The sequence below is a fragment of the Oenanthe melanoleuca genome, chromosome 4A (assembly GCF_029582105.1).
Source record: "Oenanthe melanoleuca isolate GR-GAL-2019-014 chromosome 4A, OMel1.0, whole genome shotgun sequence".
Taxonomy (NCBI): domain Eukaryota; kingdom Metazoa; phylum Chordata; class Aves; order Passeriformes; family Muscicapidae; genus Oenanthe; species Oenanthe melanoleuca.
The window spans coordinates 8,534,848-8,562,302 of NC_079338.1; the positions used below are offsets into that span (position 1 = coordinate 8,534,848).

General features: G+C 45.6%; 1 protein-coding gene across 2 annotated transcripts in view; it reads left to right on the forward strand.

Annotated features, from left to right (window-relative positions):
- Positions 1–771: 771 nt before the first annotated feature.
- The window catches only part of LOC130253232 (synaptotagmin-like protein 2), a 37,680-nt gene continuing 10,996 nt past the window's right edge, over positions 772–27,455 (forward strand). The window contains exons 1-8 of one of the 2 annotated variants that reach the window (XM_056491642.1): positions 772–837; positions 13,266–13,834; positions 16,031–16,182; positions 20,793–20,886; positions 21,932–22,022; positions 22,990–23,083; positions 23,701–24,822; positions 26,053–26,151. In XM_056491642.1, the coding sequence (XP_056347617.1) occupies positions 13,734–13,834; positions 16,031–16,182; positions 20,793–20,886; positions 21,932–22,022; positions 22,990–23,083; positions 23,701–24,822; positions 26,053–26,151 (1,753 nt within the window). In that variant the 5' untranslated portion in view covers positions 772–837; positions 13,266–13,733. Of the gene's footprint in view, positions 838–13,265; positions 13,835–16,030; positions 16,183–20,792; positions 20,887–21,931; positions 22,023–22,989; positions 23,084–23,700; positions 24,823–26,052; positions 26,152–26,571; positions 26,870–27,455 lie in introns of those variants that run through there. The other variant, XM_056491643.1, reaches the window with a different exon arrangement.

The following is a 27,455-nucleotide window of genomic DNA, read 5'->3' on the forward strand; positions in this document are numbered from 1 at the left end:
AAGCTTAAGTTTTTACTGATTTGGGTTAGAACAGGGGCTGAGCGGGTTCACTCTTGGTTAACGCTTGTCCCCCAGCATCCCTCTTCACCAGGCACAGACCGAGGGGAGAGCGACAGGTTTTGTTTCAGAAGGAAGAAACTTTGCTATGCTGAGGGGAGATGGGGCGGCTGCTCTGCCTGCTCCAAGGCTGCTCCGAGCCCTGGGGGTGCCTCACACAGAGCGCTGGGGCTAAGGTGGCCTTCCTGCCTACACCTCCTCTCCGAAGACCTAATAACTTGTATCTGCTCTTCTAACACCTTACATCTCTCCTAACACCTTGGCTGAGACAAGGGTGGCACTAATTACTTTGTCTTATATTCAATGACAGTATTCGGTAAGACTGAAAGGATCCCCAACCCAGGCTGCCTCCAACCCCACTGTACCCCTCGCAGGTCCCGCTGACCTGCCTCACCCCCACCTCTGCTCCGGCCCGGGTTTTCCGAGTGGCTGCCGCGCGGGATGGTCACGGCCCCGCCCCGGAATGGATAGCCCCGCCCCAGGATAGATAGCCCCGCCTTAGGATGGGTAGCCCCGCCCAGGGATGGATAGCCCCGCCCCAGGATAGATAGCCCCGCCTTAGGATGGGTAGCCCCGCCCAGGGATGGATAGCCCCGCCCCGGGATAGATAGCCCCGCCCCGGGATGGATAGCCCCGCCTTAGCATGGATAGCCCCGCCTTAGGTGGATAGCCCCGCCCAGGGACGGATAGCCCCGCCCCGGGATGGGTGGCCCCGCCCCGGCCTGGATGGCCCCGCCCCGGCATGGTTTCCCCGCTCCTGCCCCGCGCCTCCGAGGGCAGGTAAGGGTTGTGGGGATTCGCCGTGCCGGGTACAGCTCTGGTGTGTGGGGGGGCGGGAGCGCAGCCCCGGGCCGGGCTGTGTGCGAGCGCTCCGTGTCTATGTCCATGTCCGTGTGCCGGGTTCAGCCGGCGAACGTGACAGAAAGTTGCCTGCAGGACCTCGCTCGCCGGCAGTGTCGGGCGGCGTTGGAGCGGGCGGAGGTGCCACTCCCCTCCTGTCCCCCGCTCCAGGCCAGCCGAGCCGCGCGTGTCCGCGGAGGGGTCCTGGACTCCCCCTCCAGGCAGGGTCTGGCCTTGGGGGCACCGTGCGCTGGGCACGCGTGGCCCGGCAGCGGGTGGGAGTGTGGAGTCGGGTGACTGCACGGGAGCAGCTGCCGGGCAGGACAGTGGGCAGGACACGGGGACAGCCTCGGCGGCCGTGGCGGGGGCGTCAGTGCCGGTGGGGACACGGGTTACAGGTGCCCGTGTGCTCCGCGGCTGCGCTCGGAGTCAGGACAGCGCCTGGCACAGCGACAGTGCGGCATCCGGCGGGGCCGGGGACACGGAGGTGCCCGTGCCTTTCGCAGGCCTGCAGGTGACGGCTCGGGGCTAGTTCCACACACCAGGCTGCCGGGCCCTGCCTCGGCATGGGGCATCATTCCCGTGGGTCTCGCCGGGACTTTGGATTGTTCAAATCAAAGTGTGTATTATCTTGCATTGATGAATTGCGTTATCAAAGACTTTTGAAATTAGTCACAGAGTGTTTTTGTCCCATCTATTAAAATTGAGTTTGTGAGGCAGCTACTGGTTTTCAGAGGAGAGATCATATAATCAGAATAGTTCGGGTTGGAAGATCATGTCATTCCAACCCCCCTGCCGTGGGCAGGGACTCCTTACTCGAGACCAGGTTGCTCAAAGCCCCAACCTGGCCTTAGACACTTCCAGGGATGGGGCATCCACAACTCTCTGTAGAGAAAAATCTCACATAAAAAACTTTCCTTTTTTAAAAGCCCTAGAAAATAAGGGGTAGTTTTGGTGATTTATACTTTTTTGTTATTGCTTCCCCACTTTGTATTCTAAATTGCTTGTAAAAACATGGAACTTGATGTGTCACTTTCCTGTGACTTCTGCTGTTTTTTCTGTATTTTCCTAGTCTCTGCTTTCCATCCTGGTTTTATTTACTTCCGTGTTCATGCTTCATTGTTGTAAATGCTTGGAATGGCAATAAAAACAGCATTTATTAATTTCTGCTCCCTTTGCAGCCATCTCTCCAGTGTGATCAATGATGTTTTATAAGCCATGGTAACCCATGGCCTATGACCTATTTGGTTCTTATGTCTTTCTTGGATTGCTCTGGCAGTGAGTCATTTTCACATAAAATAGTTTGCAGTGGAGCTTATTCTCTCCAGTGATGCTATAGACCATTCTAGGCCCCTGCTTCTCTGGCCCTGGGACAGACCACAGGGCGTGGTCAGATAGTGGAGATCTACTGACCTGTCCCTGTGAAACTTCTGTGAGGGTGTGAGCAGTTATTTGGTTCTGAGAGCTGAACCAATTTCCTTTACCTCCCTCCCTGTTCCACCTTTGGCAGAGTATCTGAGAAACTCCACATGGTGACCCAAGTTTCTGCTTTTCTGCACAGTTCTGTAATTGAAGTGCCAATTTGGTTTTTTTTTTTCCTCCTGAACTTATAAATTGTGTTCCTTTAATGGGCCTCCATCCCTGGGAAAGGGGCAGCTCTGCCACAGTATGGCACAACATGGGACAGAATGTTCATTGTACATCAGGCTCACTTTGATTGCATTTAAATCAATATTGTTATCTGCATTCAGAGATGTAGCAGGGGAGTGTGTGCGTTAGGGGGTGAGAAAAACAAAGTAATAACAAATGTTTGCAACTAAGTTGAAAGGAGTATAAGGCTGTCCTGGCTTGTAAACAGGCATCAGAACCTGAGAAAAATAAGGGTTTCTTAGTGACACTAGATTCAAAACCAAGTTACCTTTTTTTTGCAAGTTAAACTTATTGGTGCAGTTCATCTTGGAGTGCTGAAACAAATGGGATTAGAAACTTACCCAGGGAGGATGCTGCTGGTAACTGCCCTGGGTGGGTGCTTGGCTGAGCCTCCATTGCTTCAAGAGCTTCAGCCCAAGGTGTTCCCTTCTTGCAGGCCTGCAGCTCACAGGGCTGACACCACAAAGCAATCACCAGCGTGGAGTGTCCCTGGACAGGCATCCTACCCTCTGCAGCATAACGTGTATTTTACATAACAGCATCATCATACAGTTGTGTCTGGGCAGAATCAGAGTCATCACTGCTCATATAAAAGGTCCCAATCTTATTCAGCTTAAGCACCTAAAACTACATAGTTCAAACAGTTCAGATGATCTTGTTATTTCCAAAAAGCCTGTTTCCTCTGCCTTCCTTCAAGATTTTCTAAGTATTCATGGAGCTACACAGATGGAAGAAACACCTTGTCTGTGCAAGGAAGAGGTACCAGATGATCATCTGATACTGATTTTATTTTTAGTGATTTAATTAAATCAGTGCAATCTGTGTTTGGACTTCTCACTCGAGTTTGTGTAAACTTTTATGTTTAGCTAAACTAAATGACAGGCCATGTCCACATGCAGATTTGTGCTAATTTAAGCACATCTGTTTATAGCTGTGCTTGTAGCTAATTAATCTACTGCAACTTTCTCCAGTAAACAGAACCTAATAGTATGAGAGCTATGGTTTTGTGCAGAAATTAGTGTAGCATCTGGTTTACTTTTAATCTGCTTGTGAATTGAGACTACCCATCAGGTAGTATTAGCCTCTTCATGGCTGTTGGGTGTCACCCTTCACTGGACTGTGTGTGTGCATTGGAAAGTTGCATTATTTCTGGAAGGAAAGTGGCCAGTTTAAAAAAAGAAAAATTCCCATGTATGAATTTATTTTCTCATGGAACAAGGTCTGTGAAAGCAGATGATGTGGCAGATTCAGCAATGGGCTTACTCCCCCTGGAGTTTCCTTTCACTGTATGTCAGGGTGACAAAGTAAAACAGCTTTAGTTAAAATTTTAGTGGAGTGCATTTCTGTACTAGAACTAGGCCCAGGACAGATCAGTCTAGGCGTCAGTATGTGCTTGGGAATTAGAAGAGAAAAAGGTGTGGATCCCAGATCAGACATGGCTGGACTTGGGCATCATTTGTCTCCCCTCCCATTATATGGGGGATGACCCCAGCCTCTGGATGTAGACTCTATTTGTTTTGGCATCGATAACTAGAAACTACAGATCAGGCGCTTGCTTCCTAAGAGTGTTTCTAAAACTCTTTTTCCTGGATGTTGGAGGGAATTATTACCTGCCAGATATCTCAAATAATGAGATGCACCCCACTGTTTTACAGTAAACTCAAAACTGGAATGAAGGTATTTCAGAATCATCCAGGCATGGCTGAGGCTTAAAAATAATCAGTGACCAGAAGGAAGGATCCCTCGGTATGCAAAGTTTCCTAAACAAACAGCACTGTTTTCCCTAGGGATTTATTACCACGCCTCATGCCGTTGAGCTCAGCAGGAATTTCCTCACAAAGGAATTGGGCCCTGCATGTTTTTAAGTTCTCCACTATGTTACAAAATGAGGTGGTTTTAGCATTGTGTTTTTTAAAATAAAATGACTTCTGCTCTGGAGGGCTCCTGACTAGGGCAGGTGTTGCAAGCTCACAATTATTGGGGCATAACAAGCAGGGTCAGGAAAGCAATTTAAGACATGTCACCACTGCAGGCAAACATGGATAAATTATGTTTGGAAGAAAGCACAGTTGAGGTCAGCAAATATGTTTCTGGGTCAAAAATAAAAGACAGAAGTTCTCATGGGTGGTTGCTTCTTTCTTCATCTTCCATTTCTGCAGTTTCTTTGTTTGAACTCAGCCAAAACTTATTTTCCACCTCCCATTTTTCGTATTGAAAATAGCTGGGTTCTGAGGATGAGTGGGTGACTAAGGAGGACAGGGAGGTAATTACATACTTGCACTGTTGCAGCTTTAATCTGCTAACTGCTCAGTTTTAGATACCATACATTTAATTATCATTGCCTTTTCAAGCGTAACATCTGACAAGATGCTTTTAGGAGTACCCATCATACCACGTGGCATCTAGAAGCCCTGCTAGCAGGATAGATGAGTTTTTAAACATGTCTGTTCTCGCTTGGCTGAGAGGGAAGCCTGGACACCGGGATGTTTCTCTGACAGAAATGCCAGTGTAGCAACAATGCAGCACAATGTCCATGAGAAACCCTGAACTGTCTCACAGCTAAGCTGTAGGGGTGAAGAGTTGTTACAAACTAATAAGTAGAGAGTGCAAATTCTTTTGGGACTCATTTTCTTGAGGACATAAGTGTAGATTTAGAGGAAACCTCAGCATAAGCCCCTGCCCCCACCCCAAAGCCAAGTGCATTTAGTGGAGGTGTGGGAGTGCTTCCCTCTCACCTCCCCCAAAGCTCTTGGGAGTGGAATGCCTGTGTTGGGAATGAATGGAAGCAGAGCAGGTGACAGAGCAAAGTCTCTGAAGTACTGGAATCGTCTCTGGAGATCTAGCCATCCCTGTTCACTGGGATATGAGGGGATTTCTTGGTATCCCAGGTGGCTGTGCTGGTTTATTTATGTACTGGCAATCTGCAGAATTACAATGAACTACATCCTGCAAGCTCTGCTAATAGTTCCCACCTATGAAATAAACAGAGCTTTCAAATATTTAGACTATAGCATTGCATTATCAGTTTATTACCAATAAAAGGACTTGTTGACCTTAAGGAGTCTGAGTCAGACCTCCTATGATGGGTGTTTTTATTTTGGCAATGTTGGTTCTAGGAAATAATGATAGAGACTGAGAAGCTCAGTCTTTTGTTTACCCTAGGTGGTAACCGTAGGATGATTAATTTAATTAAAAATGGCTAAAAGGAAGTAAATTGTGTGTAATGCAAATTCCACCCATGCCGTTGCTTGTTAGAAGGAGATGAGTAGAGTTCAGTGGGGATAATTGTTCATGTGGTGATTACATTGCATTGGGTAGAAAATGTAGAGGGGAGGAAAAATCCTTATGCATCCTTAATTGAACCTTCTGTAATGTCCGGGGTCTGGGATGTTCTTTGGAAGCCAAGGTATTTCTAAGGCTGAGTGCAAATAAGCAGAACTCACCCATTTCCTCAGTTATGCATTCCCCACATGCACTGAATAGGGCAGTTCGCTCATTTTTTTGGCATAGCATTGTATTGTTGTTCTAAAATATCTGCTGCTGGATGCACTTGAGGGCCTGGGCTAGATAAATCCCTGCAATTCCTCTGTGCCATCTCAGAGCCATTCTTGATCAGTGGATGTCCTCCTAAACTAAAACTGCCGAAGGGGAGGGAAGGGAAGAGATTTCAATAAAACAGCAGAGATTCTCCATCATGCTGGACATTATTGGAAAGTGTGATGTGAAACAATGACTTTATCTGAGAGAAACCACCCAGGGCTGTGCTCAGAATGAACTGAGCAGTAGTTTTTTGTTCTGGGATGCACACTGGAGTGGAGAGCTATCTCTAGGGTCAGAGCTGCTCTCTTCCAGCTTCCCCTCAGGTCCTGCCGAAGCTGCCCTCAGTGGGAGTTGTCAACATGAGCTGTGAATCATTCTGTCTGAGATGGGAATGACACCTTGTCATGTACAGGCCTCACTGAATAGAGAAAAAGATGTATAAAGTCTGTGAGTAGTTGAGCTTGAGCAATTCTGGCATTTGTACCTGGCATTGCCAGAATTTGGCCTTGACATTTCCTGTGTGATGGTAACAGATGTGTTTAGATGTGGGACTGCTCTGAAGATCACAACTGCTTGCTTTGTTGGAAGTTATTCTTTATCTCATCGGCTGTCTCTCATCTGAAGGCCATTTCTATATAGCTGCTTAGGAGGTTTTTTGGGTAGGAACTGTAGGCCTCTTTCTCTCATTTCTCTGTGATGAGTCAGACAAAATATCATTGCAGTCAGTGCAGTGACAGCATTTATAGAGGGATAGTTTTTCAGAAAGCAATTAAATACATTCTCTGTTCTTGTAGTTCACAGCTGTTCCTAGTCTGCAGAGGAGTAGGCAGTTCAGAGCTGCAAGTGGTTTGTTGCAAATTAGGATAAAATAATGAACCCTGGAAGAGCTCTCATGATGCTGTGGAGCTTCACAACAACTAAACAAAAGGCAGATATTTTATATATTCATTTCATCACAGTGAGAGGGGAGATGTGAGCACAGAGAAAGAGAAAGAGGGTTAGTGGCATGAGTGTGGCCACAGGCAGAATAGACGGGGGTAGGGATGTCTGCTGTGTCTGCCTTCTCAGTGGGACAACCTTTGGCTGCCTTAGGAACACTATTCTACTTCCCAGCAATTAAATTATTTAAGAGCAGTGTTTGTAAGCTTGTGCAATACCTTTCCCAACTGTATTTCTGCACCTTGAGGGCTTGTCTGTGTGTAAAAGGGAGCACTTGAGCTGCCACAGGTCTAAGTGGGACTTGTGCCTGGCCCTCTCCAGCTGCAGCTGCCCCATCACTCTCAGCCTCCCAGGCTGGGACTGCCCTTTGTCTTGGTGGCCCTGGCCAGTGCTGGCTGCAGCCAGCATTGGGCACAAATGCAGGGCACAAACTGGGATCACACCACTCCCTCTGTGGCTGCAGCACTGGACTCCAGGCAGGGAGAGACAGTCCAGCCCCACAGACAGGAGGTTTTATGCTGGTTTTCAGCCCATCCCTCCCAAAGAGAAAGACCATCCTACAGTTTGCTTTTTATTTTTTCTCTGCTGGCGAAGGACATCCATTAAAAATTAAGTGTTATGCCAGTGAGCATTATAATGGCTGTTAGTGTTTTGCCTGTGAAATAATGATGGCAATGCCTCTGCATATTTCACTGATTGCAGAAGAAATCAGATGGGAGGAAGAGTGTGGTTGGACTTTCCAGCATGAGAGGCACATGGGTGATCATGTATGGCAGTTTTGGCACTAAATCTTTTTGGTGCTGTTAACTACAGCATATACTGGGAACTGTAGTATGACTGTGGGTGTCAGGACCACATCCATCATTCTTAATACAATGCTACTCTTGATTTTGACCTGCTCTACAAGGGCTGTCTTGACTAGTGACGGTACTGGGAAGTGACCACACATTTTAAAGCAAATTGAGGTTATTTCCTTACATTGTGACCTGTTGTGTGATAAAGAGGTAGGGGCAACAGCCTTTTCAGATAGCTGCTATTTTCATTAGGCAATGAATAGTCTTGTGAGATCAGTATTATCTCTTCCAGATTTTGTTAGGAGGTTTTCATGTCTTTATTACATGGACTTATGTGCAGCTCCAGGTCTAAAGGGTGAGGTGGGTCTAAATGGTTCTATGCTCACTTAGGTGATGGAATGGGGTCTTGAGTACCAATCTGTCAGGTTACAGTTCCTAAATTCCTCCTCTCCCTTTACATGCCACTCAGTGTCTAGTCAATGGAATCTACATGTCCCAGGGCTGAGGAAGATGTGCAGCATTTTGAAGGGAAGGTACATGCTGAGAAATCAGAACCCAGATTGGAGTGCCCTGCAGATGGCCTACAAATAACTTGTGTCTGTAGGCAGATGTCAGCAAGAGCACTGAGCTGTACTGGGTTGCTGGGCAGTTCGTGCTTGAGTTAGTTATGCAAAGTATTAACATAATTCTGTTTTGAGCTGGAGCTCAGTTAAACCTCCCAGAAATAAAATGAAAATGCAGCAAAAGACGGTGCCAGCCCCTTCGTCTGGCTTTCCAAAAGGGAATGTTTCATACCTGCTAGGCCAAGCAAGCTTTTAATTTTTCCCTGATCAAACTATTTGAAAGCGAGTTACTTTAAAAAACCCAAACAGCTTCCAGAACAACAGCCTTCTCCACTACTTTTATTAGTAACCTTCTTAGCTTTTCCGCAAATGATCAGAGCTCTCCTCTCTCCGAGAGCTTGGCGGAGCCATTTGCTGTGCCCTGTGTGAAGGCTGGCATTGCCTGTCTCCCTCCTGGCTGCAGAGCTGCAGCTGGGCATAGTTTACACCAAGCCCTCCTGGCACTGCAAAACCAGTCCCACAGGTGAATAACCTGAGGGCTGCAGCTGTTGGAAAGATCCTTTTTGCACCTGAACACTGCTAAGCAGTTCTGTAGTAAACTAGATGTGGGGCTGAGAAGGGTATAGGAATGAGAAAAGCTCCCTGAGTAACACCTAGAATGAGCAAACAATAAACTTCCTTTGTCTGTAAAGAGAAGCCATGGCTGTGCCACAGGTCTGCAAAATGTGCCAGATGGAGCAGGTGATTGCAGAGTGATCCTTACTGGGTTTTCTAATAAAATACTTGAGGATATAAAATGAAACAAGCAAGTAGCAGGTCAGAACAAATCAAGGACAAGTACTTTCGTGTTTAAAACGTAGTGAAGTGTGTGACTGGGGGCTTTGAGGATATTGTGAATGTTTAATTATCGTTGGATACTGCTGGGAACAAGGGAAAAAGCAGCCTTGAACCCTTGGGTTTTTCAGCCTGCTCAAGGACAAGAAATTACAACAATGATTAACACTGTTGTTGATCACAGAGCCATACGTGTCCTATGTGATATTTTGCAGAAAGTATGTTTTCAGAGAGGTGTTGCCTTCTTGGACCAATGAGTCTTTTCTAGTCTGTTTTGCATGTAGTACCCTATATATGTGTAGTGTTTCTTTAAAGAAAGTTCTCTCTTTTGTTTCTCCATTACACAAAGAACTATGGTGCATTATCCTTTTGGCCACTCTCCTATAGCCAAAATGCAACACTTAAAATTAATGTGAGTTCACAAAATAATTGGAAAAACTGTGAAATGCAGGGACAGTGCTCCTGTTCCAAGGCATCCCTGCCTGGTACCTTGCAGGAAGCTGAAGCACAGGATGGCTCTGGCTATATGCTGTTAGCCCTTGTTGAAAATCAGCTGGTGCATTACAGGGTCCTTCAGTCCAGCTGTATAGGGCCTTCCCTGTGCTGCACTGGCTACTGACAGTCTGTTGGGACATGAAATGCACACATGCCAGGGCAGGCCTCAATTCTCCACCCATGCCTGTGCTCTGTGTTTATGAGCTACACAGTAGTGTCATACATCATTACAGTTCTTTTCTGGAAGCATTGGCTTCTTCTTGGGGAGATGGTCACAAGACATCAAAAGCTATCACAGTAGGAGATGCAGCCAGTTATGCCATATGATGAGTCCTGCTCCTGCGTGTCTCCTCACCCCCTCCACACTCAGCGTTTGTCCACATGGATGGGCATGTGAGTTGATCTTTGTGATCTTCCCCAGAAAAGCATTTAGAGGAGAAAAGGTCCTTTGGACATCCAGTGTGCTTCTCTGTTCAGATTTATGGTCTTTCCTGTAGCCATGACAATATATTTTACCTTTCTACTTTGCTGTGAAATGCCAGGACCCGCTCCTTTGGGATGTTGTGGTGGTGCAGAACCTGAGGGCAGCCCAGATTTGTACTGCATGATGGGCCACAGGCTTTGGCCAGAAGTTGCCAAACACAAACAATTCACTTTTTTTATGACTCTCCATTTTGCTCCTGTCACCAGAGAGTCATTGTGACCTAGGAAGGGTCTCCCACTGGTGAGAGAGGAGACCTTCTTTGTGTTTGTCACAGTTTGTCCAAAAACAGCTTACATCAGTGAGCTAAATAAAGTGCTTGCCCTGAAGAAGTCTCAGTCTGGGGTAAAATCTGCCCCAGCTCTGTGCAATGGCTCCTGTCATTGCCCTACAAAGCTGCAAGGCTTTTGTCTTACCCTTCCTGGCTGCTTGCAGAGATGACAAGGCCAGGGTTGGGCAGGACATGCAGAAATTGTTTCTATTTTTGTGGGACCCATGGGGTCTTGACTTTCCTATTGATCTGCTGATTTAGGTATTTGTACTACATCACCCCTGTTGTGTCCAAACTGTCTATTAACAAGGCTTTGGCAGTGGAGATGATTATGTGCAATCTAACTGAGCAAATCGAAGCTGTGTGGTGCTGCTACAGCAGTGTAAACCTGCCTTAGGGATTAAGCAATCGGACAAGCTGGCAATGGTTGGGCTCCGAGCACTGTGCCTGCCTGATAACGTACTGTACCTGTCATGTCACTCTTATCCTTAATCCATTGTGCTCATAGACCCAGGTAAACAATTAGCACACTCTCCCTTAATGCTCTGCGCCTGAGCGGTTCATGGTGGGCTTCTCCTTTTGAGCCTCTGCACTGCCCAACACACACTTGAGGCTCCCATCAAAGGCTGCCCAGGCTGAGTGGAGCAGGGACAGCCCTGTGGCCATGCTGTAGATGAAGATAATTTCATAGGCTTGTTTATTCCTGCAGGTCTGGGTCAACAGCTTTGCAGCTCCTGACACTTCCAGCAAAACCTCCACCTCCAGAGCAGACCAGCTCACTTTACCACAGCAGGTGCATCAAGTGGTTTGATTTTTAACTGTATAAAAGAAAAGAAGGAGTTGGCTGTTTGGTTTTTGTTAACCTCTTTCTTCTAATGTAGCTATTTCAGTAAGATAAAACATTTTAATGGGAAAGAAAGAAAAAGGCTCTTTACGAAGAAGTAGCCTTTTTCTCAAGAAGTAGCCCTTATTTTTAATTGACTGCCATACTGATGAATAAATATGAGTCTTCACTGAAAATATTTTCTGAAGTAGTTTCAGCCCACATGTCATGGGGCTTGTTAAAAATAAATAAAAGTTCTTGAGAAGCAAATACTGTGAAATGTCCCTAGATACCTTTTCAAAAATAAAGTCTGCCCCAGAAAATTCTGTGAGTGTCTTTGTAGAAGTAGGATTGTGCTTGAGAGCCATAGAAGAGTTGGATGGAGCTAAGCATGAAAGAGCCAGGCCAAGTTGGATGAAATGTAGGTTTAAACAGTAGAGATTCACTGGGGCTTTTTATAATTGTTTCTATTTAAACTATTTAGAGTGGTATTGATAGTTTCTCACATGGTAAAGGCTATAATTGTAGTGTGACAAGAACAGCCATTCTTACCTTAAAGAAATAGGAAGTGTTTCCTTTCCTCCAACAATTTTTTACAAAAAGATAAGAGTTTTTATGACAATGCCATTCCTTTTATTAGCTTTTTAATGCAGTGTTCTGTGGTATTTGTTTGCAAACAGTATGGTCAGATGCCTGTTCTTTCTTTTAACATGTTGTTACACCATTACAAAAAAGACAAACATTTGTGAATGTATCATCTGTAAAATAAGGTAAGTCTGTGAAATGATGTCAAGTGATCGAATTTCAGCTGAAGCTCTGGTTCTCAGCTTTGGATGGGTCACTTGATGAAAGAGATGCACCATGTAGACAGTCCAAAGAAGTGACAAAAATTATGAAAAAGCTGGCTCTGGAATCTGAAGGAGCTGTGATTGGTTAACATGGAGGCTGAGGTGTCAAGCCCAGTGGAGATGGCTGCAAAGGGGTAGTTCCTGTGTTAAGTAGGATGGGCTGACACCTGTCAGGGAGATCTGGGATGGGCAATAGGAAGAAGTTTCTTGCTGACAGCAAAGCACTGAAATAGGTGACCTGAAAGGGCTGAGGTTGGTATCCTCAAAGGCACTGATTAGAGACTAACCATGATACAAGCTTTGAGGTTAGAGAATGGGCCTGATAACCTTCAGATCATGTTTGCCATGAAAGCTGGGATTTATTAATCTTTAATGATCTGACTCCCAAGGCTGTGGCTTTAGACGAAATAGCAAAGTATCATGAAACCACAATCACTTGAAAGGTTTGGAAACAGTAGAAAAATTGAGTGAGCTAGAAACTGCCTGCACGGACAGAAGCAGTACTTTTCCTCCTTCAAAGGTCAGCCTTACTGCCCTCAAGTTTTCCAGGAGAGTGGAAAAGGAATAAAGTGGCAAGGCAGTGCTTGATTTACCTTTCCTTCATGCCCTGCAGCTTCTGGCCATTTTCACTGTCTTTTGAAACACAAAGTGATCTGCACCAGTAGTGTTTGAATAGCAAATGTCAGTGCAGCATAAAGCAAAGGGCACACATATTAGAAAATGAGCAACCCCTGGTATTTCATAGCATAACATGCAGCAGAAATGCTACCTGGTTGCTGTTCCGTCATCTTCCAATTGCTTTACAAAGGTTGGCTGCTTATCCTTGGTCTCATTTAGGGCACAAAGAAATGAGGATAAGAAGAATGGAGGTAAAAAACAAGCAAGCAATTTGGTAATTTATATGCATATTTTGTTTGTAGCATGCTGAGTCAATTGTTTACCTGTTAGTAGGAAAGGGCTAAAACAAAACGTCTTGGTTAGGTTAATACCGTGTGAGGAGCTCTTGGTCGGGGAGAAAAGTAGGGCTGTAGAACTTGTGCTGTAGAACAAATAAAAACCCCCAATGTACACATTCGGTTACCATATGTCACGCTTATCATAAAAGGCATCTCGGTGCTATTTCTTTGCAGGGATGCTTGAACTCCAGAGCAGACTTCCCTGTTGAGGAGAGTGCATGCCAGAGGTGCTGGGGTTGCCGTTTGTGAGATGAGCTTTTGTGCCTGTTGAGGCAGCTCTGGTGGGCGGCAGGAGCTTGCTCCTTCCTGTGCTTCAGTCTGTGATTGACATTGGCATTCGGATCGCTGCAACTGTGCTTGAAGAAAAGCAAAGGAGCCTAATTTTGCTGAGAGAATTTTCCTGGCAGGGGAAGGCATGCAGTGCAGAGAGACATGCCAGCCAAGAGCCTGGAAGTGCAAGTCCAGGTGCTAGGGTGAGTTCCACCCAAACCATGCTGTGGTGAATCCTTTCTCTCCAACCATGTCTTGTTAGCACCAGGGCGGCTGTGAGAGGCTGCCCATGGCACTGCAGCAGCCTGGACTGTATTAGTGCCTGCTCTGTCTTCGCTTGAGCCATCTGAAGAACTGAAGATTGTAGGGAAGATGTTGGACTTGAGTTTCCTGACTGAGGAGGAGTATGAAAAGCTGATGAAGGTTCTCCAGAGAGATGCAGAGCTGAAGAAGAAGGATGTGGATCGCATCAGGTGAGAGAGCATGTGATAGCAGGATGTGAGCTTTCCTTGGGGAAGATTTTTTTTTTCATTTCTTTGAGAGAGGAGTATGTTTGTGTGTGTGTATGTATGTGAACAAGGAGAGGTGCGGGTTGCAGCAGTGCTGTCCCTTTTGCTCAGATTCTGATAGATCTTTTCATTGTACCTCACCTTTCTCAGCCATCATTCTGTTGCTGCTGTCCTCTCCAAAACACTCTGGGAGTGTTTTGGGTTAATGATCGGTTCTCAGAGATGAAGGAAGATGCTGCTTTCTTGGTGGTAGAGGTCTGAGCAGGGGAGTAGCTGCTACCTTGTTTTACTCACTCAGTAGCACAGAAAGACCATAGTGTGTTTTAAAATAAGATTTTTACAAAATGAGATTTTATATCCCCTTCTCTGTTTGTACATTGCCCCATTGCTTTTTGAGGTGAGTGTGTGTGCCATCTGTCATACAGAGGAGTGATTAGAGGCTACATGATCTGCCAGAGGTTTGCAGGGAGCCATTCCAGAGCTGGGGATTCTCGCTCAGTTCACTGCTCTGCCACTGGCCATTCTGGAGCTCAGGTCTGGTTGATCAAGATTGCTTGTTGCTGCTGTCGCTATTTAAATGCCATCCATTAGACCATCTGGGCTGACAGTATGCACCAGGCTCAGGGAGCTGGCACCAAATTCTTTATGGCAAGAAATTAGTAACTCAGTGAGTGTGGATGGCACTGTGCCAGTTTACCCCAACTAAGGACGCGAATCTTCGATTTGCTGTTGAGCCAAAAAAAGAGTAAGCGCTGTATAGAAAGGATGCCCAAGGCTTGAAGGAGAAGCAGGAAGCAGGCTCCTGGGAGCCTGTGTGCCCTGGCCTTTGCTTGAAGGTGGGAGCTGAGGAAACAACAGGAAGCCAGAAGCCTGGACTTGTGATGTATGTGTCTGCATGCTCTTGCCTCTGCTCTGAATTGAAACAATTTCAAAAAGATTTGTTTTTAATTTATTTTGAGTTTTGTTTGTTTGTTTCTGAAATGGAGTCAGTTTTTCCTCTGAAGTGGAGGTAAAAAGACTATTTGGATTTTTTTGGTTTTGTTTCACTTCTCTTTGAAAGCTGTTGCACAAGAAGCTTTGATTTGGGAGTGAAGTGAATTAGATGCTGCCCAGAGCCCCTTGCTGTCAGTTTGGCTACCTGCATTAAGACATGTTTGGTTTCAACACTGCTGCCTGCTGGGCAAAATGAATTCAATGATTTGAATCATTTCCTTGATCTGCTGTCACAAGATTAAAATAACTATTTCCTCTGGCTCAGCACTTTGAGACCCTCATGGAGGCAGTGCAGCCCTAGTCTAGATGGGAGCTTCTGTTGAGTCCCCAGCATGGCCTGCAGAGGCTTGAGCCCAGTTATTCCTGCTCCCTCCTGGCCTTTAGGCAGCCAAATGTGACCCTTGACCCTTCAAGACTCCAGGGTTATCTGGGCATTTGCCCCCTTTTCCTGCTGAGAACTGGGCCGAGATGGGAGCTTCCTCTGGCCTCCCAGGTTTCACAGGGACCCTGAATTGTGATAGGTTGTGTCAGCTGAAAGGCAGCTAATTCAGCAAGCCATGGTCAGGAGGATTAGAGTAGGCTGGCAACAGAGCACTGACAGGGTTAGGTGTCAGAAACCAGCCCTAGGTGTACCCAAGCAAGGAGCAGTAGAAGTCATGTTTTGGAGAAAGAGCTAACCATCCGAGTGCCAAAATAGGCATGGCAGGGAGAGGGGCGGTGACCAGGGAGAATGCTGCAGGGACTGGTTGCTTCCCTTAATATTGTTTGTTTCCATGGTTTGCAGCAAATTTGATCCAAAAGGTTTTGCTGCTCATAAAGAGGTAATTAGACAAATTAAATGGAGAAGCGCAAGATAGACAAACAGCCCCACCCCTTCCTTAACCCTCAGGGCAGCCAAGTGAGTGGGCAAATCTCCTTGGCAGGTGAATGATTTGGATTTGTGAAATTTGGAAGAGGTGAAAGCCTGTTTTTACTGTACCCATTTCAGATAAAGAATATATCAGCTGCTGTTTTAATGCTGGTTTGGCTCTTGTGATTGCAGAGTATAATCTCTGGATCCTTTGTAGTGTCAGACAGGTGAACCCATGGACATATTACAAAGGTAGCTCAGGGGAAGTTGAAACTTTGAAGATCTTTTTGGTGTGTAATGCTTGCACTGACTTTCAGGCGGATACAAGGCTCCATCAAGGATGAAAAGAAGAAGAAGTTTGTGACAGGTGAATGGTTTTCGGAAGTGAAGGCAAAACGGTTTCAAGAAGACTTGGAGGGGCCGGATCTACTTCGGGCATCAATTAGAAGGAAAAAGGGCAAGCTAGAAAGTAAGTATGTTAGTGTACATCTTAAGAAAACAATTTGATGGACCAGAAAAAAATTGGTCCAGGATGGGAGTCTCTCTGTACTGGGAGTCTGCTGAGAGCCAATCCCTGTGTTGTGATAAGGGAATTCTCATCTCTGGTTTTCAGTACCAGAGAAACATTCCTTGTTGTCAAAATCAGGACCCAAAGAAAAAATTACAGTGTGGCAGAGGACCAAGGCAAAAGCCATGTACAGTGAATGCCTTTTCCCCATTTCAGCTTCTTTTTTCTTTTTTTGCTTCTTTTTCCCAAAATTTCTATTTGCTAGAGGTCATTGGTGTAATTTCTTACCGTAGAAGTAAAAAGAGAAGGGGATGATGTAGGATACTTTCTGGCATCAAGTTGACATGTATGGGTCAAACTTGGCAGTTCCTGAAATGGTCTGACAAGAGCTGCTCTCACAGACCTCTGGAGTGGTGAGGTCAGTCACATTTCTGCAAAGGGAGAGGGTGCCTCTCTCCTTCTGGCATGTATTTGTCCAGTTGAGAGGGTCCATGCATCGCTTTTTACATGGAAATAATTCCAAGGCAAAATGTGGTTTACAAAGTAAAAAGGGCTTTGTGGTCAAGTCTGAATGGTACCCAGACTGTGTCCCACTTGTGCTAATTAGAAGCAGATGTTTTGTGTGTTTGACATGCAGATAAACTTTCATGGTGCTGTGTAAAAGAGATCAAAATCTGTCAACTCAGGGCAAGAGGTCAGTCCTGTGCCAAACAGGCAGGACAATGCTTAGAGTCCAAATGTAACTAGCCTGGAGCTGGAACTTTGTGCTGAACATCTGTGCAAAGCAGAACTGGGGATGATTCACATCCAGTCCTCAACATGAGGACAGGCCAGCCACCCCCGCAGCTCAGTGTCATACATCCTCCTGGATGATTTGTCAGGTGGGCAGTCACAGATCCTCAGCCATGGCTGGGGAGTTACTGGGTGCTGCTGCCCTGAGGGAGCCTTGGCCCTAACAGGCAGCTCTAAGCAAATCCTGTCACTGTCTCTAACACAAGGGCCTCATAGTTGGGCTCTGTTATTTTGCAATAAAGGCTACTGCCCTGGCAGAGGGATATCTGTCCAGCACTCAAGTGTCACCTCCAGCAGTTCAGTTCAGCCATCATTCCTGGGCCCAGCTTCCCATTCCTGCCAGGGGGAGCAGCAGTATAGATCACTCCTTTGTTTGGTGAGCCTCCTTGGCCAGGATGTTTCTGTAGCAGGAATTGCCTGGATTTAGGGTACCCCTCCTTGCCCCATGTTACTTAGACATTCTGAAAGCTAAATGCTGACTAGGGACTTCACTGAGAGTCATTTTTGTTTTGCTCTTTACCTACCCTTGACAGCTCTCATAATTTAGCAAAGATTTGTTGGAGCTTCTAATGCAGAACTGGCCCATCATATGAGGTTGCTTTTATCCTTGGTATGAATTCATGATGTCATTAAATTTACTATTTTATCATACCTCTAGAATTCTAAAACATATAAAACCTTTTCCATCTTGGCAGAGATGCCTGGCTTTTCTGCAGAGCATGTTTTTTTTTAGGATGTGCATTTGTGCTTGCACCCTCTTGGCACGAAGGGGCAGAACTTCAGGAGCTTCTCTGCCAGGGCCCAGGTCAGGCAAATGCTCTGTCACCTGCAGCCCAGCTTCCAGTCTGCAGTGAATTGGATTGTTTGCCCTTTGCCTTGCACTCTTCACTCTCTGCCCACTTCAGGCAAGCAGAATTTGAAGTACTGTTGATTTTAAATTTAACTTATAGGGTTGATGGTCACATACCAGATGTTGTCTCAGGTCATCATATAAAATAATCTCCTTACTAGCGCAACAGTATTACACAAAATAGTCATTGCACATTTATTACTTGACCATTTCTGTTTTAAGAAGGAAAAAGCAAATGTTATTAAATTACTATAATAATTATGTCTAGATTTAGCCTTTATTCCTTTTTCAACTTCTTTTTCTTCCCTTTTTCCTCTCAGACTTATTTTGATAAAGCACAGGTATAACATGTGACTTTATTCCTTCCTCTTACATTTTCCACTGCTGTTCCACATCACTGGCTCTGCATTAAGATTCCGCAGCTAATATATTCACCTTAGATAAGGGCCTTTGCTTGCCATATTGGCACCTTTTTTCCTTACCCTGGAAAGATCAGTCATTCACCTCTGCTGGCTTTCAAGGTGATGCAGGGGTGCATGTTCATTTAGTCAAATCTGTGTTCATAGCTCCTTATTTAAGTCTTTAGACTTAAATCTGTGTTAGAGAGTGAAATGAGAAAATTCCTGCATGGAAAAGCCCCACTGAGATAATTTCTGGCATTCCTTTTGCAAGGTAAGTGGGCTGAGGAGGGGTGGAAATTTGTGCTAGCAAAAATTCCCAGTGATCTTTTCCAGGGGAGGGTTTTAGCTTCCAGAAGGGACGATTGTGGGGATCCCTAAGGCTTTTCATAGTTGGTATTGATTGTAGTAGAAAACACTAGTCATAGACAGTCATACAAATCTATAAACAGATAGATACCCTATATTTAAACTAAAGCCTGTGGAGCAGCACAGATAGATGAATTTGATAATTTCTCCCTGAGCTTTTGTGCAATACTTGAGGGGTAAAAATCACCTTTGAGAGAGACCATTTTATCCACCTGCTGTGGCAAGTTAGTTATGAATATCCCATGCACTAAGAATCTTTGTTTTAGAGAGGTAGGAAATGCGTAAAAATGTTAGAGTAAGAGTGCCTGTCAGTTTTATACACATGTATAAAAATGCATGCATGGGCAAGTTAAACTGGTCAGGCCACTCCTGATTTATATTGGTGTTTGCTGCTTATATTGTTTCATCTTAAAGTTAACAAAGGCTTATTGCTTGTCTTGATGGATTATAATGTACTAAACTGTTTGTGGTGATAGGAGCCAGGTGTAGCTGTGTCAGTGGCTGAGCCATTTTTCAGGGCAGGGATTTGGATGGGTAGAGATGAAAGCTTCCTGTTGCCTCTGCCAGGCAGGAATGAAGAGCTCTGTCTGAGGGGGAAGTGTCAATGAAGAGCAAGTAGGACACAGTGCCTTTGCAAGTGGGATGAGAAATGAATGCAGTCTTTGCTTGTCAAGGTCTTTTCAATCATGACAGGCAAAGGGAAAGCGGGGGAGCTCTGTGTTTGGTTCCTTTACTTCCAGCACAGCTACCTGCTGGTACCTCCCTCTCCCAGGTCTGAGGCAGAAGAGGAAGATGTGGCTCACTGTATCAATACATCTCCTCAGCGTGCCTTCCTGTGCCTGCACGTGCCATGGCCTGCACGTGCCACCAACTATGCCTCGGTTTCTCTCTCCTAAAACAATGTTCAGTGATGCTTTGTGCACATCAGTGTTGGCATGGGCAAAACAGTCCCTCTCTCAAAAACATGCTCTCTAAAACTGGCTCGTTCCGACACAACCAGACTCTTGTTTTTCAGCAGGAGCAGCTCCCCGATATCCTGCTGCTGTGGAAACCATGGGGCCCCTCAGCTGCCACCTCCCGTGTGTGCCAGACATTCAATCCTAATGCAGACAGCTGTGAGCAGCAGCTGCTGTGTCCCTGCACCTCAGGGCCAGGTGCTGGACAGGCAGGAAGTTTGGGAATGCAGCATTTTTCTCCATAGGAGTGCACAGGCAAGGGGGAGTGAATCTTTGGATATTCCTGTGACTTGCAGGCTGATTGTGCTAATGCTAGATGGCACCACGCAGGCAGTGTTGAGTCTTGGGTCTTCTCACCATAGGACTTCCCTGCTTTTGGGCCTCGTGTTGTTTTCCAACCAGATAACAAGCAAGGCTATACTATTTAATATTACTTCTGAGTCCTCTGAACTTCATTTTCTATTGTATTTTTCAGTTAAATATATCCTGAAATGGTGTGGCAGTTCTTGCAAGAGGTAGATTTTCTCTTTAAAATAGACCTAGTTGCATGAGTAAATAAGTGCAGATCTTGTTGACCAGATTAAACTTACTTTTTATTCACAGTTTGAGAGTTTAATCCTTTTGGTTTTGCAGTAGCAAGAAAACTCATTTGCTAACAAAATATCTAATGCAGTGTTGTACCCTGCAGTCTGCTGTAAAAGTTACCATCCTCTATTGTTTTTAATTTGGGGTCTTTGGGGGCTTAGAAGATCTAGCTGGGCCTCATGCCAGTAAAAATAACAGGGATCTTATTATCTCTATTGGCCTCCTCCTTTGTTTGCCAAGATTGGATGACTTGAGTCAAAACAGGAAATGGCTGAATATAAATCCTGGAACAGATTAACTTTATTGACAGTCAGTAGCAGTGTCCTGTGGAGGGTTCCAGTGATGTGACAGCTCCTGGTACCAGTCGGGCATTGGGCAGCTTTATCCTTTTTGACCTGTGTGGTCTGGAAGTGCTTTTGCTGCCCTGGGGCCTCCCCATCCCTGGGAAGAGCAGGCAGAACCCCTGAACCCCTCTCCTCTTAAACTCCCAGGGATTAAGAGTCACAGTGCTGGTGGGTCTCTTTTTCATTGGGCAAAGCATTATCTTACGCCAAACAAAACACACCAAACATTATAAGTTTATTGAAATGAAATTTCTCAGTTGTCTCTGTTATATTACAGATGAAGCCAACAAGCACATTCAGATGAGTGTGGAAAGCAAAGCTGACCCAAGTTGTGCCTTTCCTGAGGATGTTGCTGATGCAGGAGAGGAAAGGTAACACTACTGTGTTTGCAATGCTCAGGCTGCTGCTCTTATTTCTAATGAAAATTGAATGCTATCCATTAAACTCTGGTCTCTAACTGAGTTTCTGAGACTGTATAAGTAATACGTACATATAATTTTAAAGTTCTTCTTCCAGTAATTGTCAGAATATCAATCCACCCCTAATAATCAAGTGCTAATGCGCTCATCCCACAAAGGTCTTTTCCTGCATGATTTGATAAGGGATCAGTAAAATGGAAGCTGTCTCTAATGTCAGGATATGCTGGTTAGTTTTTCAAGTAATTATGGTTTTATTTGTTTAGTTTTTGCTATGGAGCAACACTAAGGAAATGAACTGTTTGGGGAAACTGCTCATTTCCTGCTGGTGCCAACCTCTGTGTCCGGCACTCACCACTCTCCATCAAGGATTGGTAGGATTTCACATTGTGCTGACTGAGTAGAAACATCTATTAAAAGCACTCCAATGCACAAGTCAGTGACCTCACTCAATATCCACGAACTATGGAGAAGCAATTAAAATATTCACATATTCATGTATTGTTGTTCCCATCTAATTTACCTTTTTTATCAGCAGAATGAGGAATCATTCGCCACAGGTTGCTCGAGTTAAATATTAAATATTGGCCTTGACAACACTTGGAAACCTCTTGCAGCTGATTAGTGGGTGTTGTTTAATGAAGGATCCAGAGGCCCTGGGTATTCCTGCTTTGCTGGCACAACACTCAGTGGTTTTTTTGAAGAGGTTGGTTAAATCCTGAAAAGCTAGCTTTGTTTTTCTCATTCAGTCTTAAGCAAGGTGTGGCCTGTTCCTTCCTGGGCCATAGCATAAAGATGTCTCTCCCTTCTGCATGGCCCTTGGGCTCTTTTGGGACTTCCAAGAAGGGAAAAGTCTGAATAAACCTAGTAGTTGCCACACTTTGTTTTTATTGAGAAAGTTCCACATCTGAGCAGAACTGAGGTGATGTTGACGACTGCCTGAGCACCCAAACTTCATTTCCACAGACCTCCTTGTTCAGGCACTTCTCCTCTCCCACAGATCCAGTACACCTACTCTTGAAACCAAAGAGCAGAAAATTTTGCCAAAACTGAAGACAAGACTTCCTGTCCAATTGTCTGCATCATACAAGGTAGTACAGGCATGGTCTCGGTTTGAAAGGCAGGTGTCTGCTAGGGAAAGCAGGGCCCTCACTTGAAACGGAGAAAGTAAACCCCTTCCTTCTGAATTTAGTACAATTTTGAAATTAAGGGGCTCTCAGGCAAAGATATGAGGATAGGAATAACAGTTCTTTACTAGTATGTATAGCAAGGCAAGCAAAACAACAACTATGGAATTAACAACAAACAGAACAGGGACCCAGTAACGCTCCTCTCGGCCGCAGGCACTTTCCCCTCTGGTGCAGTTCCCGTCACAGCCAGCAGGGGCGCTGGTGGCTCCCGGTGGGCAGGGCAGGTGCGATGATTCCCCCGCGGCTGCAGGGGGCGCTGTGGCGCGGGCTCGGGGAGCACGCGGTGATGGCGGCTGTGTCTGAGACTGGAGGGGATGGAAAAGAGAGGCTTTGCTTCAGGAACCCCGGGGCAGTGTCGGTCCCGGTGCTCCAGCAGGATGCTCGGAAACAGCAAACTGAAATGGCAGGGTATCCTAGCAGAGCAGGGGTGTGGATCCAGCAGCAGAAGAGGCAGCTCCCGGCTGGGTTGTGGTGGTGGTAGCAGCAACCCTCCTCCTGTGAATCCAAGAGCGAGGGAGAAAGGAACTGCCCCCTGCTCTCCTTTTACCTCTTTCTAATCTGGGTCTCTGTCCCTCTCCCCAGAGAAACTCCCTAAAAACCAGAGAGGTTCCCCCCTCCCCTGTCTCAAGTACTTTAGCAATCATGCTTCTTTAGCAAGTCAATGGGAAAAATTCCAGATGCAAAGAGTGAAAGAAAAACCAGCCCCCCCTCCCTCACTTTGTTATGTTACTCCTTGGAGCTTCACACAATCTATACCTACTGACAGGGGCTCCGCAGGCTGCCTGCCCTGATGTTTCTGCTCAAATAAAATACTTTTGTTCCAGTTTTTCCAGTATTTATACACTGATAAGATTTGTTTTCTGTTCAGAGATCCAGCATACATGGTGTCTCTTCCTCAGAGAGTGGCACTGGAATAAGTCCATTTGTGACTGCAACAAACAGCTTTCATTTGCATAGAAAAGGTAAGTATTTTGTTCAGTGAGCTATTGGTGTTTTTGTTACTCAACATCAAGCTCCAAGGGACAAGATGCTCTTCAATGTGTGTACAAATAAACTACAGAGTACCTTGGCATATAAGAATAGGCTGACAACACTTTGTGAATTACAGGCAGGGCAGCAGGGACCAAGGCAGAAAGCAATCTGATGACTGAAACTTCTCCGGGGCTCTCTGTACATATTGAACTTAGTGCTTGGCTCTCAGCTCTTTAATCCGGAAGAGGACTTACCCTCTCTTTCCGGCATTGACTGTATAGTGTAGTTTTGGAACTCTGCAAATAACCAGTAGGGAAGCTGTCAAATTGAAAGAGAACCTGGGAACAAATCCACAATTTGCAGGAACAGTTTAGAGCTCAGTGGATTTTTTCTGTGCCCTGTTGCAGGGAGAAGGACTGGGGTTTTCAGGGCCTTCTTCAAATGGAAGAGAGCTTTCTAGAGTCTGAATATGGAATAAAACTAGGAATATATTGATGATTTCTGAAAATTCCCGCTGTTTTCTCATTGAGAAATTGCAGTCCAGACCTTCTGAAGAGACTGGATGTGATGCAGTGGGACAGGCTCTGAGCATTTGTTGTTGTTGTAGGTCATGGAGTATCTCCATTGCCCACCAAGCTTTCAGAGGATGCTGTGCCTCAGCCCACCACTGCAGCTGGAGGAGAAGCTGTTGATGGAGCCACTGGCACCACAGAGGGACCAAAAACTCTACCCGAAGAAACTTATGCTCCCAGCAAAATACCAGTTAAGAAGAAACCAGGCAGAACCCTCCCCAGATCTGAGCAGTTTGTGAATCACGTGGGGCCAGCAGAAAATAGCCTTGCAAAGAAAGAGCCATGGGCAAGCCCCCGAGCTCTGCCCACAGAAGGGGAAAGCAGCTGGGCTGGTAAGCAAAGTGTGAACTACACTATCTCATCAATGAGTAACAAAGAGGAGGACATCGGCCTTGACCGTGAACACTTCAGGAACTTGAAGAACTTTTGGGAGAAGGGAGCAGACTCTGTGGCAGTGGGGAGTACGGTGACAGAGCTGGGCTGGACAGAGGCAGATGGCCGGCAGTTCAAGCTGTGCCGCTCGCTCTCCATGCAGTCTGGGCAAGGCCAGGATGCTGAAGAAAAACCTGGTGCCTTCACCAAAACAAGGATCCCCTGCAAAAGGACAGTAGTGTTATCTTCTAGTGAGGAAGAGCCAAGCTATGCCAGTCCTGCAAGGAAGGGCTCGGTTTGCGTCACTCCCAGATCCACATATGCCAAGAGCAAAGGTGACCTGGTTACTAGAAATGACTCGCTGAGTGAAAGCAATGGGAAGCTGCTGATGCCAGAGGAAGAGAAGGTGGTGCAGCACTGCTCCAAGAAATCCAGACTGCCTGTGAGAGTACCTTCCATCCAACTTGAATTGCCTACCAAGGATGTGTCTGGCAGCACGCTGGAGCCAGGAATGCCTGTGGAGGACCTGGTTGTGGTAGAAGGGCGTAAGCCCACAGCGAGGTCCCTGGCAAGCAGGGTGCAGATACTGATCGAGCCTGTACTCACAGATGGTGAAAGTGATGATGAGAAAGAGCAAAGATCTGATTTGGGCATGCAAAACAACATGGAAATAAATGGAGAGCTACCTGAGGAAAAAATGTTCAAGTCTTCAGACCAGCCAACACCTGTTGAACCATCTGGAGAGAGACAAGCTGTTCAGGTGACAGACGGAGTAGTTTACTCAGGTACTGAGGGCTGCGACTGCACCCTGTAAAATCCAAATAGAAAGCCATCCCTAAGCCTGTTTTCTTTCCTAACCCTTTTGCATTTTGCACCTTTTCTTCATTTATCCTATATTGCAATTTGTGCAGTTAGCTTGTGTAGAATGTGTTCCACAACAGCTCTGGAAACAAATCTTGTGTAGCCTAGTGCGAGTGTAGAAGGGGACGGTGCTGCGTTCCCTTGCTTTCCTCCCCACTCTCAGCCCCTGTGCGTTACCTGTAAGCACCTCGTCTTGGGACAGCCCTGCGCTACCGACAGCACATCACAGGAACTCACTGTATTTCACTCACTGGCAAGATTGTATTTTCTTCAAACATGGGACTGGAGGAACTCTTTGTGGTAGTAGAGATAAGTCTAACACAAGTAGAGGAAATAAAATGTGAAGCAAAATGTTTAATAAATACACTGGCTCTTAGAGTACCTTGATGTAGCCATTGGCTGTCAGTGCCTAAATGACATTTTGTGTCTTTTTGGAATGCACAAGTGAACTTTGATATTAAACTTTAGGCAAAGTGGACTGAATAAGGAATCTCATCTTTCTGGGTTCTGATACCATGTTCTCAACCATGACGGTGTCAATAGCAGCACCATTTTAGCCGCCTCTTCCTCTGGGTTTGATGGGCTCTTGGAGTGACTATAAGAAAACATTATTGTTATTTGCAACTCACTTTACATTTAGGCTCTGATTACCCACAGCTCTGCATAGCAATATAAAATTCCTATGAAAATCCTGAGGTGCGCTTCAGGTCATTGTAAATATTTTCTTTACAGAATATTATGAGTTGTGAAAGACATCTAAGATCATTAAGTCCAACCATTTATACACTAGATCTTTCTAGTATTTCTCAGGGCTTTTTCCTTTATTAATTAATTAATTTCAGAATGATATTAGCAGATGGCAGTATTTCACTGGAAGCTCTTCACAAGAGTTGGTCTGTCTTGGGGTAATCCAGTATTTAAATACATTTCCTGACACAGTATAAAGAGGTTTTCTCAGGGGAGACGTCAGAGCACCTGGATGCTTGGGAAGCAGCCCTGTGCAATGCAACTGCAATGTGCTCTAGGCAGGGTGACCAAGGGAGGCACATACACACACACACACACACACACACACACACACACGGGCTTGTTGATGCACTGCCCATTTGTGTTTATTTATTTACCATGTTGATTTGACTTTCTGTGTATTCCAGAGGAAGATGGGGATCATTCTTCTGCTGCTCAAGCACTGGCCCGAGCAAATAGCATTAATCTTGCGAAGAGCATGGTGAACATTTACACAACCACAGAGAGTGAGTAACATCTTTCTTTCTTTCTTCTTTTTGGTTGACATTTGCTGAAGGTAATATATTATGCCAATTTTTCATCACCATGCTTCTATGCATGTACCGGGCTAGTAAAATGACATATTGTTTAATCATCAAATTAAAGAGTTTATACTGCCCAAAATTAAATTCAGAGCCAGGGAATTGCAGCTAGATTGATGGTTTGTTACTTCAGCAAAAAACACAAGGGCTTCAAAGGGTTGCCAAGAAGCTGGTGCTCATCTCTTCTGTTCCTGCACAAGGGCTGTGGGATCTGCTGGCAGCCTGTGGATTGGTCCGAGGTGCCAGACCTGCTGTCATCATGTGAGTTGTGCAACACACTCCTGCTTATGAGGTCTCTTCCCTCACCCAGAGCAGAGCCTGTGGTTGTACTGATGTCTCCAGCTGCCAGCTGGGACATGTTTTATGGTGACAGTCCCTCCGTGAAAAATCCAGAGAAGCTGAGGAGAAGGCAACCAGGGAAGCAGCAGCCTACCTAAAGAAGCCCAAGAAAGCTGCAGCCATGAAAAGCACCTGAGGGAAGGCAGCAGCAACCTTTGTGCCCAAGAAAGCCAATGACAATCCCCAGAGAGTGAAACCTGGCAAGCCCAAAAAGAAAGCTAAGAGCTTGCCTCAAAGGAAAGTGGTGAGGCCAAAGCTGCCAGGACTGAAATGAGAAGGATGGGAAGGCAATGCCCAAGGAAAGGTAAAGGTAAAGCCACTTAGAGGCTTTGATTGAGCCAATTTAAGTCCAGCACTGGTTATGGGAGGGAGGCAGCTTGCTGGCACATCACGCTGCACATCCCTCTGGCTGTGCCCACTCTGGCTGGCACCTAGTGCCAAGCACTGTCCCATCACGTGGTAGCCGACATGTCACAGGGCATATTGGCTCAAAGCTCCAGACTCACATTTCTATTCAGGGTGGTCCTCACCAAGACAACCAAGATTTCAGCATCCCCTTATCTAGAGCCCCAAACCTCATCCTTGGAAACCCTCCTGTAACAGTTACAGTTTCATGTTTGCAGGATAGCAAATAGTCTGTGGAGAGGGGTAGATACAATTACTTATTCAAGTTTGGAAATAAAAATAGTAAATATCAAATGAAGGGTAAATCCAGAATCTCTTGGGCGTTTTCAGCACCCAAGAATGTATCATCATGCCTAAAATGCTAAACAAGTGTGTATATGAACGTGCATGTTCGTATACGTATATCTTGATGGAGAAAGTGATCTTCAAGAGAGTTATTGGGAGAAGATAAAGATACAAAAAATAAGTTTTAGTTAGACATCTAA